The sequence below is a fragment of the Rana temporaria genome, chromosome 12, assembly GCF_905171775.1.
Source record: "Rana temporaria chromosome 12, aRanTem1.1, whole genome shotgun sequence".
Lineage (NCBI taxonomy): Eukaryota > Metazoa > Chordata > Amphibia > Anura > Ranidae > Rana > Rana temporaria.
In genome coordinates, this window is record NC_053500.1 from 913,838 (window position 1) to 930,599 (window position 16,762).

General features: G+C 53.6%; 1 protein-coding gene across 1 annotated transcript in view; it reads right to left on the bottom strand.

The window, feature by feature from the left end:
* Window positions 1–16,762, bottom strand: part of ATAD5 (ATPase family AAA domain containing 5) — a gene marked incomplete at its 5' end in the record, with an annotated part of 38,150 nt that overhangs the window by 1,267 nt on the left and 20,121 nt on the right. Inside the window, 2 exon segments of the mRNA XM_040331811.1 lie at window positions 2,586–2,744; window positions 10,633–11,426. Coding sequence (XP_040187745.1) covers window positions 2,586–2,744; window positions 10,633–11,426 — 953 coding nt within the window.

The window sequence follows — 16,762 nt, forward strand, 5'->3', positions numbered from 1 at the left end:
GAGATCTATACACAGCTATAGGTGCCCCCAGAGATCTATACACAGCTACAGGTCACCCCCAGAGATCTATACACATCTACAGGTCACCCCCAGAGATCTATACACATCTACAGGTCACCCCAGAGATCAATACACATCTACAGGTCACCCCAGAAATCTATACACATCTACAGGTCACCCCCAGAGATCTATACACAGCTACAGGTCACCCCCAGAGATCTATACACATCTATGAGTCCCCCCCCCCCCAGAGTTCTATACACATCTACAGGTCACCCCAGAGATCTATAGGTCACCCCCAGAGATCTATACACATCTACAGGTCCCACCAGAGATCTATACACATCTACAGGTCACCCCCAGAGATCTAGACACATCTACAGGTCACCCCCAGAGATCTAGACACATCTACAGGTCACCCCCAGAGATCTAGACACATCTACAGGTCACCCCCAGAGATCTATACACATCTACAGGTCCCCCCCAGAGATCTATACACATCTACAGGTCACCCCAGAGATCTAGACACATCTACAGGTCACCCCCAGAGATCTATACACATCTACAGGTCACCCCAGAGATCTATACACATCTACAGGTCACCCCCAGAGATCTAGACACATCTACGGGTCCCCCCCCAGAGATCTAGACACATCTACAGGTCCCCCCCCAGAGATCTAGACACATCTACGGGTCACCCCAGAGATCTAGACACATCTACGGGTCACCCCAGAGATCTAGACACATCTACAGGTCCCCCCCAGAGATCTAGACACATCTACAGGTCCCCCCCAGAGATCTAGACACATCTACAGGTCCCCCCCAGAGATCTAGACACATCTACAGGTCCCCCCCAGAGATCTAGACACATCTACAGGTCCCCCCAGAGATCTAGACACATCTACAGGTCCCCCCCAGAGATCTAGACACATCTACAGGTCCCCCCCAGAGATCTAGACACATCTACAGGTCCCCCCCAGAGATCTAGACACATCTACAGGTCACCCCCAGAGATCTAGACACATCTACAGGTCACCCCAGAGATCTAGACACATCTACAGGTCACCCCAGAGTTCTATACACATCTACGGGTCACCCCCAGAGATCTATACACATCTACAGGTCCCCCCCAGAGATCTATACACATCTACGGGTCACCCCAGAGATCTAGACACATCTACGGGTCACCCCAGAGATCTAGACACATCTACAGGTCACCCCCAGAGATCTAGACACGTCTACAGGTCACCCCAGAGATCTATACACATCTACAGGTCACCCCAGAAATCTATACACATCTACAGGTCACCCCCAGAGATCTAGACACATCTACAGGTCACCCCCAGAGATCTAGACACATCTACAGGTCACCCCAGAGATCTCGACACAGCTACAGGTCACCCCAGAGATCTAGACACATCTACAGGTCACCCCCAGAGATCTAGACACATCTACAGGTCACCCCAGAGATCTAGACACATCTACAGGTCACCCCAGAGATCTATACACATCTACAGGTCACCCCAGAGATCTAGACACATCTACAGGTCACCCCCAGAGATCTATACACATCTACAGGTCACCCCCAGAGATCTAGACACATCTACAGGTCACCCCCAGAGATCTATACACATTTACAAATCACCCCAGAGATCTAGACACATCTACAGGTCACCCCCAGAGATCTAGACACATCTACGGGTCACCCCCAGAGATCTAGACACATCTACAGGTCACCCCCAGAGATCTAGACACATCTACAGGTCACCCCCAGAGATCTAGACACATCTACAGGTCACCCCCAGAGATCTATACACATCTACAGGTCCCCCCAGAGATCTATACACATCTACAGGTCACCCCAGAAATCTATACACATCTACAGGTCACCCCAGAGATCTATACACATCTACAGGTCCCCCCAGAGATCTATACACATCTACAGGTCACCCCAGAAATCTATACACATCTACAGGTCACCCCAGAGATCTATACACATCTACAGGTCCCCCCAGAGATCTATACACATCTACAGGTCACCCCAGAAATCTATACACATCTACAGGTCACCCCCAGAGATCTAGACACATCTACAGGTCACCCCCAGAGATCTATACACATCTACAGGTCACCCCAGAGATCTATACACATCTATAGGTCACCCCCAGAGATCTAGACACATCTACAGGTCACCCCCAGAGATCTAGACACATTTACAAATCACCCCAGAGATCTAGACACATCTACAGGTCACCCCCAGAGATCTAGACACATCTACGGGTCACCCCCAGAGATCTAGACACATCTACGGGTCACCCCCAGAGATCTAGACACATCTACGGGTCACCCCCAGAGATCTATACACATCTACAGGTCACCCCCAGAGATCTATACACATCTACAGGTCACCCCCAGAGATCTAGACACATCTAGGGGTCCCCCCAGAGATCTATACACATCTACGGGTCCCCCCAGAGATCTATACACATCTACGGGTCACCCCCAGAGATCTATACACATCTACGGGTCCCCCCAGAGATCTATACACAGCTATAGGTGATCAATTATTACAGATAAACCCTTACCTGCGCTTTGTCTTCCCCTCCTCCTTCGCCTTCTGGATGCGACAAATGCTGCGCAGGGCGGGAAGATATTCCGTCACATTGACTTGTCTGTTGCCGAGCGCGGCGAACGCTTTGTTGGATAGAACGGTCCTCACTATGGAGAGCCGGCTCTCTGCCGTGCTGCAATGACACAAGCAACTGGATTCAGCCGTTGTACAGACATGACTATGGAGAACAGAAAACATGGACAAGCTATGGAGAGGGTGAGAGCGCCACCAATAGTGATTCACCAGCAGGTACGTCAGGCTCAGGTACAGGGTGTGCAGGTATGTCGGGCTCAGGTACAGGGTGTGCAGGTATGTCGGGCTCAGGTATGTGGTGCGCAGGTATGTCGGGCTCAGGTACGGGCACCCTTTAGGAGATATTTACTATATACACAGCTGATGATGTCATCTGCACATGCGCTCTGATGGGAACACTGACCCGTGCCGTTTCTTCAGAGCCCTGTGCCATGACCAGCAGCTCCCCCATGCACGCGCAGGAGAGACGTCATGCAGCTCCGGCTAGCCCTACAGCTAATCCCAGTACAGGAGATGGTCAGAGACTGCAGACATAATGCAGGAGATGGTCAGAGACTGCAGACATAGTACAGGAGATGGTCAGAGACTGCAGACATAGTACAAGAGATTGTCAGAGACTGCAGACATAGTACAGGAGATGATCAGAGACTGCAGACATAGTACAAGAGATTGTCAGAGACTGCAGACATAGTACAGGAGATGATCAGAGACTGCAGACATAGTACAGGAGATGGTCAGAGACTGCAGACATAGTACAGGAGATGATCAGAGACTGCAGACATAGTACATGAGATGATCAGAGACTGCAGACATAGTACAGGAGATGATCAGAGACTGCAGACATAGTACAGGAGATGGTCAGAGACTGCAGACATAGTACAGGAGATGATCAGAGACTGCAGACATAGTACAGGAGATGATCAGAGACTGCAGACATAGTACAGGAGATGATCAGACACTGCAGACATAATACAGGAGATGATCAGACACTGCAGACATAGTACAGGAGATGGTCAGAGACTGCAGACATAGTACAGGAGATGATCAGAGACTGCAGACATAATACAGGAGATGATCAGAGACTGCAGACATAGTACAGGAGATGATCAGAGACTGCAGACATAATACAGGAGATGATCAGAGACTGCAGACATGATACAGGAGATGATCAGAGACTGCAGACATAGTACAGGAGATGATCAGAGACTGCAGACATAATACAGGAGATGATCAGAGACTGCGGACAATGTCCCCATAACCTCCCCCCAAATAACAACGTATGCCATTTAATTAATTATGGTTTATGTAGGTCTTATTGACTTGGTGATTAATTCACATTAAACTTCTTTTTTATCAATGAAGGGCACAGCGCCTTCCGGCTGCTTTTGTGGCCAACGCCCACGGCTCATTTCGGCTCCGGTTGGAGTGGCAGGGCACAGCGCGGGTGACGTCATACAAACATCGATTTTGGTCACAGCGGTGCCGAATCACGATGCATTGATTAACACCCCTAATGGCCGGTGTCCTGTCAGAAATCCGCTACCCATGAGAAAGTGCGACGGGCGGCAATCTTCGGAGTCTTGCATTTCACACCGATTTTTACCGGTAAACTCCGCTTATATAGTCCAATACAGTACTCTGAAATCCGTAACACGGCTTTGATGTTGACTTTTAAAAGCATCGGCAAGCCTGCTGATCTGACAGAACACCGACACCGCTTTTAAGATTCAACATCGAGACAGGCTTGACTGATTTCATAATCCTGCATTTCACGATACAAGCCGAGTTCACTGGTGAAAATAAGTGCGACATGCAAGACTTTGGCGGTTGTAAAAAAAAGGATTTTTGTACTCACCGTAAAATCCATTTCTCTGAGTTCATAGACGGACACAGCCTTCATTGACCTTAGGGTTATGCTTCTTCCTACCAGGAGATTTAGGCAGAATTCTACAGCACTTAAGGTGTTAAAAACTTTCCTTCATGCTGCTCCTCCCAGGGGGCGTGGCTCCCCCAGGCATAACCCACACCCTGCTTTAGCAGCCTCAGTTCGTAACAAGCAGTACAAACAAAGGAGGGGTGGGTGCTGTGTCCGTCTATGAACTCAGAGAAATGGATTTTACGGTGAGTACAAAAATCCTTTTTTCTCTTTCGTTCATAGACGGACACAGCCTTCATTGACCTTAGGGACGTCCCCAAGCAGTGTCAAAAAAATTCGAGGGGTGGGAAAAATAACACAGCAAAAACAGGTTACACCCCAAACAAAAACCGGAGTTACTCAACGGAGGAACTCCAACCTTAAACTGCCGCCTGTAACACCCTGCGGCCAATGGAGGCATCCGAAGATGCACTCACATCCACCATATAAAACTTTGAAAAAGCGTGGACCGACGACCAGGTCGCTGCCTTACACACCAGTAACACAGAGGCTTGGTGTCGGAAGCCCAAGAGGCCCCGATCGCCCTGGTCGAATGCGCCATGACCCGAAAGGGGGGCGCCCGCCCTTCAGGGCATAGGCCTGAAGCACAATCCGTCGGATCCACCTGGAAATGGTGGCCGACGAAACTGCCAGGCCCTTACTGGGACCGGACACAGACACGAACAGCGAGTCCGACATCCGGAACGGAGCTGTCGCCGACAAGTAAACTCGAAGGGCCCGAACCACATCCAAAGAATGTAAAGTGGCCTCCTTCGGGTTCTTCGGCTGAGGACACAAGGATGGAAGAACAATGTCCACATCCAAGTGAAAAGCCGAAACGACCTTAGGGAGAAAAACGGCTGCGGCCGCAGCACCACCTCATCCTTACGGATGACCAAGCAGGGAGCCTTGCAAGACAAGGCCGCCAGAACAGACAGACACCCGTCTGATCGAGGTAATTGCTACCAGAAATAAAATCACCTTTTGTGACAATAAAACAAAAAACCTCCCGAATGTCCTCAAAGGGAGCATCCCGAAGCACTGAAAGGACTAAATTCAAGTCCCATGGGGGTAATGGAGGGCGCACCGGAGCGGCCACCTGCCAGACCCCCTGACCCAATGCACGCACCCAGGAGTGCTATGCCAAGGGTCGCTGCAAGTAAAAACAGCCAGAGCAGAAATCTGGCTCCTAACCGTACGTAAGGCGAGAGCCTGAACCACTCCCTGCTGCAAAGACAGCAGAATCCTGTACACAACGCATGTACGAGAGTGCCAGTTCATCTCCCCACACACACAGAGAAGTAGGCCTTCCATGTATGAGGAAAAAACCTACGTGAGGTAGACCTCCGTGCAGGCAGCACGGTAGAGACCACCGAGCCCAATAGGCCTCGGTCCTTAAGCCCCTGGCTCTCAACAGCCACGCCGCTAAGGCCGGTGGCTGTGAAACAGGGTGGAAGATTGGACCCTGTAACAGAAAATCAATTCCCAGGGGAAGACGCTAGGGGGCGTCTGCCAGCAGACGCACCTGGTCCGCGTACCAGAAGCGACGCGGCCAATCTGGGGCAATCAGGACCGATAGAATCCCTACAGCTTCTACTCTGCGCAGCAGGCGAGGAAGAAGCTTCCGAGGAGGGAAGGTGTAAAGTAGGCGACAGCGACCCCAAGGAGCCACCAACGCGCCTGACGCGTCCGCCCACGGGTCCTTAAACCTGGCCACGAACCGTGGCACCTACCGATATAGAGACGGGACGCTAGAAGGTCCACGTCCGGAGTGCCCCACTTTCGGCACAGACCCCGAAACACCTGCGGGTGGAGAGACCACTCTCCTTGGCCCAGTGCAGTGCGACTTAGGTAGTCGGCTAGCCAATTCCGTATTCCCGGAATGTACCCGGCCGATAGAGCCGGAACGGACCCTTCGGCCCACCGAAAGGATGCGCGCGACCCCCGTCGCTGCAACAGAACTCCGTGTGCCTCCCTGATGATCAACCTACGCCACGGACGTGGTGTTATCGGACAGGATCCTGACCGGTCGGCCCTGTAGATCCAGGGACCACCTGGTAAGGCAAAGCTTGATTGCTCGGAGCTCCAGAACGTTGATCAGTAGGCAGGACTCCACCTAAATCCAGTGCCCCTGGGCTGACTGGGTGCCCCAAGCGCCCCTCCCCAACCGGAGAGGCTGGCATCCGTCGTGACCACTGTCCAGTGGCCTGCAGAAAAATGACTTTCCGGCCCGAAGCACCGGAAACGCCAGCCACCATACCAGGGGAGACATGATCAGATGACTCAACTGAATCTAGTAATCCAGAGATGACGGAAGCTAGTCCCATCGTGACAGCAGTTCCCTCCGTAGTACCCTGGCGTGGAATTGGGCATACGGAACCGCCTCGAAAGAGGCTACCAACTGACCCAGAACCTTCCTGCAGAATCGCAGAGATGACCGCTTCTGGGTCGGCAACTGCTGCACAGCAGATAGCAGAGTCTGAAGTTTTTCCGCTAGGAGAAAAACACTCCCGCCCCGGAGGAATCCAGGACCAGTCTCAGGTATCCCTGAGACGGAATCAACCCTGATTTCAGGACAATCCAGAAACCAGCCGAACACTCGGAGAGCCTGACACGTGATAGACACGGCTCCACCAATGCAGAGCTCGAAGAAGCTCGTAGGAGAATGTCGTCCAGACATCCCATGATAACAAACCCCCGCTGTCACAGCCGGGCCAGTATCGGTACGAGCACCTTGGCGAAAACCCGCCGAATGGGAAGGACACCATTGAAAATGGTCCCCCCCGACCGCAAAGCACAGAATCTCTGGTGGTTTGAGGATATGCAGGTACACATTCATGACATCCAAGGATGCCAGAAAAACCTGACAAAACAAAACGAGGGACTTGAGGCCCAGGATCGACCGGGCCCCATCCTCCATGGGGACACAAACAGAATGGAGTAAAACCCCGAGACCGTTCCAACGAGGGAACTGGCACAATCACTCCCCTGACCAGAAGATCCTGGACAGCCCCTGACGGAGTCAACCGGCGAACCGGAGGAGGCCAGAAGCCGGAGGGAAAAAACCTGTTTGGCAGACAAGAGAGAAACTCAATCTTGTACCCCAAGGAAAACACTTCGCAATGTGAAGCCAGTCTCCCACCCGAGACACGGGCGGGAGCAGACCTTCAGGCGGAAGCAGGTATGTCCGCAGACTTGTTAGGCATGCGGTATCCGGTGCGCTGCTACCCCGCAGCGGGGATTCAAGCACCATGTAGACCTACCCCCAACCGCACAGGGCGAGCGAAAAAACGCTCGGAGGTAGGCAAGGAGGGTCCTTGCACAGGGCGAGGTCCCTAGCCCTTCCCAAACCGTGGAACAGCATGCGCTTACCACCTGTGGCATCCTCAATGATGCCAGTCAGGGAAGACCCAAAAGGACCGTTCACCCTTAACGGTGATCACCAAGGCCACCTTAGAGGTCCTTCTTCCAGCTCCTGCAGCAGGAGCTTCGCCCTTTTAGTCGGGGCCTGCCAGGGCCCCGGCCAGAGCCGGCCTCACCGCCGAACCCACCACCGTGAATAGGGAGCGGGCCACGGCCTCCACTCTCCTATCAGCGGGATCCTGAAATGCAGGAGCCCCTTCCACAGGCAATGTGGTGGCCTTGCGCAGTCTGGACACAGGGGGGTCCACTGGCGGAGGAGAGACCTACTTTTTTTTTTTTTTTAAAAACCCCCCTCAAGGGGGTAACGGGTTGCAAAGTTTTTTGACAAACTTTTTGCGGTGCATCCCATTCCTTGTATAACATATAGTCCAAATAAGGAACACAAGGAAACACTTCAGCGATGCGTGGTAGTCTGCTGGTACTGACACGGAGGTGTCTCCGCCACATCCTCAATTTTTAGAGCCTCACGCACCGCAGAAACAAGAGCTCCAACAAATTCTTGCCAGCAACTGACTGCAGCAGAGTCATCCTCACTATCCATAAGGGTTAAAACCCGCAGCCTCTGACATAACAGAACCAGAAAAAAACAGCGATTCTGTGTCATCCCCAGAAGCAGGCTTCAGGGAGGGGGCGCTTTTTTACCCCCCATCCGGGCACTAGCTGCTTCAAACCTGGCAAGAAACCCAGGACAGCCAACATAACAGATGTGGCAGGGGGAGGGGCGGTAAGGGTTAACTCAGGCATAGCTTGAGTTCCATAGTGTCAGCGCTGAGTCACCCACCCTGCAAGGCAGGACAAAAAAAACCCACTGGTCACCTCCTTGCTGCTATTGCAGAGCATGGGGGGCCCCCGGTATTCACCACCCCACCCAGCTGCAGAGGGAGCTGAAAAACCTCAGGTGTGCTCTGATGTGCTGACTGTGATGTGTATTCACCTCATGGAAGATTCACAGCACTAAAACTGTAACAGCACTAAAACTGACCAGAGGCTGTGCCGAGTCATCTCAGGGAAGAATCACATCGTTACCAAGGAGATTTCCAAGATGGCCACCATCTGAGGTAAAAATTACCTCATAGAACACAGCAGCACTGACTGCTTTGTTACCTCAGAAAAGAATCACAGCGTTACCAAGGAGATTTCCAAGACGGCCGCTGTCTGAGGTAAAAATTACCTCATAGAACACAGCAGCACTGACTGCTTTGTCTGTTACCTCAGAAAAGAATCACAGCGTTACCAAGGAGATTTCCAAGACGGCCGCTGTCTGAGGTAAAAATTACCTCATAGAACACAGCAGCCCTGACTGCTTTGTTACCTCAGAAAAGAATCACAGCGTTACCAAGGAGATTTCCAAGACGGCCGCTGTCTGAGGTAAAAATTACCTCATAGAACACAGCAGCCCTGACTGCTTTGTTACCTCAGAAAAGAATCACAGCGTTACCAAGGAGATTTCCAAGACGGCCGCTGTCTGAGGTAAAAATTACCTCATAGAACACAGCAGCACACAGCAGCACCCCCCAGAGTAACAACACAGTCCCCCTAACAACACACGGGCCCCGGTGGTAACAAAGAAAACCCAGGAGGCCCCCCTTCACAGCCACTACCCAGTCAGGGGAAGGAGGGAGAGGAAGGGGAGAGAGGAAAGCAGGGCGGACCCTCAGTCGACCTCCCCAGGGAAACCACCAGCCAGACCACTTACCTGAGTAAGGGGCCACTACTTACCTGTCCTGCGACTACCCGGCTGGAGGTATCCCAGACAGAACCAACGTCCGTAAACGGCATGGCTGTCGGCCAGACACACTGTGACAAAGCCATAGAGACCGGTCATATGTGTGCCCTAGAACCAAAGTTCCCCGGCCGCCCCTGGAGCAATGGGGCCTGTCGTGGACGTCCCAAAGCTGAGCTGAGGGCCGGCACACGCTCGAAGGCCGAACCTGGGGGGACTACAAGAGTCGAGGACCCAGCCTGTCACCCAGTCGGCTGTTGATAGAAGAATCGCAGGATTCAAAAATGCAGGAACAAAATAATAAAAAAAAGCGAGAAAAATCGCCAGAAAAAAACTCCAGAGTCCAGGAACTCCAGAGATAGCCTTGACCTCCTGTCGTTAGGCAGAAAACAAACTGAGGCTGCTAAAGCAGGGTGTGGGTTATGCCTGGGGGAGCCACGCCCCCTGGGAGGAGCAGCATGAAGGAAAGTTTTTAACACCTTAAGTGCTGTAGAATTCTGCCTAAATCTCCTGGTAGGAAGAAGCATAACCCTAAGGTCAATGAAGGCTGTGTCCGTCTATGAACGAAAGAGAAACATGTCCGACTTCAGACTTTGGCTTAGTGTGGGTGTACCAAGCTGGCCGCAACTTGGGTTGCACTTTCTGATGGATAGCGGCTTTCTGACAGGACACCGGCCTTAGGATTTGTCAGACATCTTCTGAAATCTAATGAAGGTGTAAGAGATCAGTGCATATTGTAGAGCAGGCGTCTCAAACTGGTGGACCTCCAGCTGTTGTGAAACTACAAGTCACAGGCATGATGGGACTTGTAGTTTCGCAACAGCTGGAGGGCCACCAGTTTGAGCCGCCTGTTTTAGAGGTATCGTCCACTCACATGGAGATCAGAGTTCCCCACCCGGACCCCAGACATGTACAGGGAACACTTACTTTGTAGTGGTGAAGGGATGACCGAAGTACACCTCCTCCCGAGATTTGGACACATGAAGGGTGAGCTCCTCCGTTGGGTCCCGTCCAGCCTGTCTGCACTTCTCCAGGGAGGTGTCCAAGGCTTTAGTGAGATGAGAGGAGCACTTGTGAAAAGCAAGGCCTTCTATGTGCGCTCTGATCTCCCCCGCACTCTGTGCGATCATACCATCCCCCGTCTCTATCCTCAGGCTATCACAAAGGCCATGCCTTAGCCTACTCTCTGTCCAGTTGAGATTGCAGGCTTCCTCCTGGCCAGCAGCCGGACATGTACAGCAGTCCAGATAGGAGAGATTGTCAGCAAAGGCGGCCAGAGAGTCCAGGCAGGTGAAGACCAGGCTGGAGGATTTCAGTTCTGCCCCGGTCAGTGTCCTACGTAGAGGGGCATTATGGGGGGCCGCTCTCCCCGACTCTCCATCCATATTGGATCGGCTGTCCTCCTCCGCTTCATCAATATTCTTCTTATCAGGAGGCTTCTCATCCAGAGAATTGGATTCATTATCAAACAAGTCGCTGTCATCGAGCAACGCCAACTTCCTCCTCCGCTTCATCTGTGCCGACATCTTTATGTTGTCATCCTCGGTGGGTGGGGCCGGTTCTATGACCTCACAGGGGGCAGGGACTTGTGGTTCTCTGACACGCAGCGGTAGTGGCAGGAGGTACTCCAGGTTGGTGGAAATGAAGTCCTTGTTTATGGATTGGAACTCCGATAACAGCCGAATTATCCTCCCCGACTCCTCAGGTTTGGAGATTTTACCCTAAAAACAGAGAACAGAGCAAAGAATCAGAAAACAAATCATCACCGGATTCTACCGAATGTTCTACATGCACAGCACAATGTCACCAGGAGAGCGAGAGAGCACGAGCAAGAGAAAGAGCGAGCGAGAGAGAACGTGCCGGGACACCTCTTCTCTGAGGATGGGGGTAGTGAGAACGTCCTGGGACACCTCTTCTCTGAGGATGGGGGTAGAGAGAACGTGCCGGGACACCTCTTCTCTGGGGGTGGGGGGTAGAGAGAACGTTCCGGGACACCTCTTCTCTGAGGATGGGGGTAGTGAGAACGTGCCGGGACACCTCTTCTCTGAGGATGGGGGTAGAGAGAACGTGCCGGGACACCTCTTCTCTGAGGATGGGGGTAGAGAGAACGTGCCGGGACACCTCTTTGCTGAGGATGGGGGTAGTGAGAACGTGCCGGGACACCTCTTCGCTGAGGATGGGGGTAGTGAGAACGTGCCGGGACACCTCTTCTCTGGGGGTGGGGGGTAGAGAGAACGTTCCGGGACACCTCTTCTCTGAGGATGGGGGTAGTGAGAACGTGCCGGGACACCTCTTCTCTGGGGGTAGTGAGAACGTGCCGGGACACCTCTTGTCTGGGGGTGGGGGTAGTGAGAACGTGACGGGACACCTCTTCTCTGGGGGTGGTGAGAACGTGCCGGGACAACCTCTTCTCTGGGGGTAGTGAGAACGTGCCGGGACACCTCTTCTCTGGGGGTGGTGAGAACGTGCCGGGACACCTCTTCTCTGGGGGTGGTGAGAACGTGCCGGGACACCTCTTCTCTGGGGATGGGGGTAGTGAGAACGTGCCGGGACACCTCTTGTCTGGGGATGGGGGTAGTGAGAACGTGCCGGGACACCTCTTGTCTGGGGATGGGGGTAGTGAGAACGTGCCGGGACACCTCTTGTCTGGGGATGGGGGTAGTGAGAACGTGCCGGGACACCTCTTCTCTGGGGGTGAGGTGGGCCCTATACTGGGACACCTCTTGTCTGGGGGTGGGGGTAGCGAGAACGTGTCGGGACACCTCTTCTCTGAGGATGGGGGTAGTGAGAACGTGCCAGGACACCTCTTCTCTGAGGGTGAGGTGGGCCCTATACTGGGACACCTCTCCTCTGGGGGTGGGGGTAGTGAGAACGTGCCGGGACACCTCTTCTCTGGGGGTGGAGGTAGTGAGAACGTGCCGGGACACCTCTTCTCTGGGGGTGGAGGTAGAGAGAACGTGCCGGGACACCTCTTCTCTGGGGGTGGAGGTAGAGAGAACGTGCCGGGACACCTCTTCTCTGGGGGTGGGGGTAGTGAGAACGTGCCGGGACACCTCTTCTCTGGGGGTGGGGGTAGTGAGAACGTGCCGGGACACCTCTTCTCTGAGGATGGGGGTAGTGAGAACGTGCCGGGACACCTCTTCTCTGAGGATGGGGGTAGTGAGAACGTGCCGGGACACCTCTTCTCTGAGGGTAGTGAGAACGTGCCGGGACACCTCTTGTCTGGGGGTGGGGGTAGTGAGAACGTGACGGGACACCTCTTCTCTGGGGGTGGTGAGAACGTGCCGGGACAACCTCTTCTCTGGGGGTAGTGAGAACGTGCCGGGACACCTCTTCTCTGGGGGTGGTGAGAACGTGCCGGGACACCTCTTCTCTGGGGGTGGTGAGAACGTGCCGGGACACCTCTTCTCTGGGGATGGGGGTAGTGAGAACGTGCCGGGACACCTCTTGTCTGGGGATGGGGGTAGTGAGAACGTGCCGGGACACCTCTTGTCTGGGGATGGGGGTAGTGAGAACGTGCCGGGACACCTCTTGTCTGGGGGTGGGGGTAGTGAGAACGTGCCGGGACACCTCTTCTCTGGGGGTGAGGTGGGCCCTATACTGGGACACCTCTTGTCTGGGGGTGGGGGGTAGCGAGAACGTGTCGGGACACCTCTTCTCTGAGGATGGGGGTAGTGAGAACGTGCCAGGACACCTCTTCTCTGAGGGTGAGGTGGGCCCTATACTGGGACACCTCTCCTCTGGGGGTGGGGGTAGTGAGAACGTGCCGGGACACCTCTTCTCTGGGGGTGGAGGTAGTGAGAACGTGCCGGGACACCTCTTCTCTGGGGGTGGAGGTAGAGAGAACGTGCCGGGACACCTCTTCTCTGGGGGTGGAGGTAGAGAGAACGTGCCGGGACACCTCTTCTCTGGGGGTGGGGGTAGTGAGAACGTGCCGGGACACCTCTTCTCTGGGGGTGGGGGTAGTGAGAACGTGCCGGGACACCTCTTCTCTGAGGATGGGGGTAGTGAGAACGTGCCGGGACACCTCTTCTCTGAGGATGGGGGTAGTGAGAACGTGCCGGGACACCTCTTCTCTGAGGATGGGGGTAGTGAGAACGTCCTGGGACACCTCTTCTCTGGGGATGGGGGTAGAGAGAACGTGCCGGGACACCTCTTCTCTGAGGATGGGGGTAGTGAGAACGTGCCGGGACACCTCTTCTCTGGGGGTGGGGGTAGTGAAAACGTGCCGGGACACCTCTTCTCTGGGGGTGGGGGTAGTGAGAACGTGCCGGGACACCTCTTCTCTGGGGGTGGTGAGAACGTCCCGGGACACACCTTCTCTGGGGGTGGGGGTAGTGAGAACGTGCCTGGACACCTCTTCTCTGGGGGTGGGGGTAGTGAGAACGTGCCGGGACACCTCTTCTCTGGGGGTGGGGGTAGAGAGAACGTGCCGGGACACCTCTTCTCTGAGGGTGGGGGTAGTGAGAACGTGCCGGGACACCTCTTCTCTGGGGATGGGGGTAGTGAGAACGTGCCGGGACACCTCTTCTCTGGGGGTGGGGGTGGTGAGAACGTGCCGGGACACCTCTTCTCTGGGGGTGGGGGTAGTGAGAACGTGCCGGGACACCTCTTGTCTGGGGATGGGGGTAGAGAGAACGTCCTGGGACACCTCTTCTCTGGGGGTGGGGGTAGTGAGAACGTCCCGGGACACCTCTTGTCTGAGGATGGGGGTAGTGAGAACGTGCCGGGACACCTCTTCTCTGAGGATGGGGGTAGTGAGAACGTGCCGGGACACCTCTTCTCTGGGGGTGGGGGTAGTGAGAACGTGCCGGGACACCTCTTCTCTGGGGGTGGGGGTAGTGAGAATGTGCCGGGACACCTCTTCTCTGGGGGTGGGGGTAGTGAGAACGTGCCGGGACACCTCTTCTCTGAGGATGGGGGTAGAGAGAACGTGCCGGGACACCTCTTCTCTGGGGGTGGGGGTAGTGAGAACGTGCCGGGACACCTCTTCTCTGAGGATGGGGGTAGTGAGAACGTGCCGGGACACCTCTTCTCTGGGGGTGGGGGTAGTGAGAACGTGCCGGGACACCTCTTCTCTGAGGGTGGGGGTAGTGAGAACGTGCCGGGACACCTCTTCTCTGGGGGTGGGGGTAGTGAGAACGTGCCGGGACACCTTCTCTGAGGGTGGTGAGAACGTGCCGGGACACATCTTCTCTGAGGATGGGGGTAGTGAGAACGTGCCGGGACACCTCTTCTCTGAAGATGGGGGTTGTTATACCTGAAGGGTTCCACATGTACTGGCACTTTAAGGCTGGCCCCACCCAGCAGTGATGACAAGGGTCAAGGGGCATAGTAGCCATCTTAGAGAGACCACATGTAGAAAGCAGAGATAACCTGGAATGTCCTGAGATGCATGTTCCAGTGTACCTCCTGTACTGAATAAACATCCATTGTACCAGCCCAGAGTCTTGTGTCCCTCACAACACAGAGGATATAACAGTGGCGACGAGGATGGGATTTACAAAGTGTCTATCAGTCTGAGAGAGAGAGACAAAGACATTGTGGATTGTCACCTGGATAAAAGCAATCACAGATCCCAGCAGGAAAATGTCATTAATCGGGACATTAAGTGAGTTTGATGGAGAACAGACATCCTGGAGTTCCTGGGTTGAGAGACTGGAACAGTATTTCAGTGCAAATGCCATCCCAGACAACAGGCAAGTAGCAGTGTTTCTGACAGTGGTTGGGGCCAAGACATATGACACTCTCAGGGATCTGCTTTCCCCTGTAAAACCAGCAGCTAAGACATTGGCAGAGCTGCTGACACTGCTAGAGGATCACTTCCAGCCTAAACCATTAGAGATTGCAGAAAGATTTCGCTTCTATCAGAGGCAGCAGCAGACAGGTGAAGAGATTAAAGTTTATGTGCTCGCCCTTCGCAGACTAGCCTCGACCTGTTCTTTTGGGGACTACCTACCTACTGCACTGAGAGATAAGTTTGTCATGGGACTGAATTGTGAGTCAACACAAAAGAGACTGTTATCAGAAAAAGACCTTACCCTTATAAAGGCAATTGAGATAGCTTCAGTGATGGAAATGGCTGTGAAAGATACAGAGGAATTGAACCCCCAGAGCAGAAGGGAAGAGGTGAAGCAGGAAGTTTTCAGGACAGCAGTCAAGCCAACTGCTGCAAACTGGGAATACAGACCCCCACCAAGCCGGGAGTCAGCTTGCTACCATTGTGGGAATACAGACCCCCACCAAGCCGGGAGTCAGCTTGCTACCGTTGTGGGAATACAGACCCCCACCAAGCCGGGAGTCAGCTTGCTACCGATGTGGGAATACAGACCATGATTACAAAGTCTGCCGGTTTAAGGATCAGACCTGTCATAATTGCGGTAGGACCGGCCATCTGAAACGAGTTTGCCGTAGCAAAAAGGTGCGAGATAAACAACCTCTGAACCCCAAGACTAAGACATATATGGTGGGAAGATATACATCATCATCTGAGTCAGAGGATGAGGAAATGCTCCACAGGTTAGACATACATCATATGCATTCAGCACCCTCCGCAATGACTATAGATGTAACCATTGAGGGAAAGAAACTCAGGATGGATGTAGACACAGGAGCAGCAGTTTCAGTTATCACCCAGAAACAATGGAGACAACTTCAGACCCGAAAAACTGTCCGCCCAACACCAATCAAACTGCAGACATACTCAAAACAGATACTCCACCCACTGGGTTACGCAAAAGTAAAGGTATTGTACAAGGGTCAGACAAAGAGACTGCCATTATATATCCTAGAAAATGGGGGACCCCCTCTCTTTGGGAGAGACTGGATTGCTCACTTTGGTATGCCAGACATCGCCATAAGTCCCTGTAACACCGTTACCATTCCATTAGGAGATAATGAGGGATGGGTGGTGTCCCTGAAGCAGCGGTTCCCAAATATTTTTGATGACCAGTTGGGAAAAATAAAGCATGACTGTGTGAGACTCAAGCTGAAACCCAACGCTCAGCCTAAGTTCTTCAAAGCTCGGACAGTACCTTTCGCACTCCGAGCAGGTGTG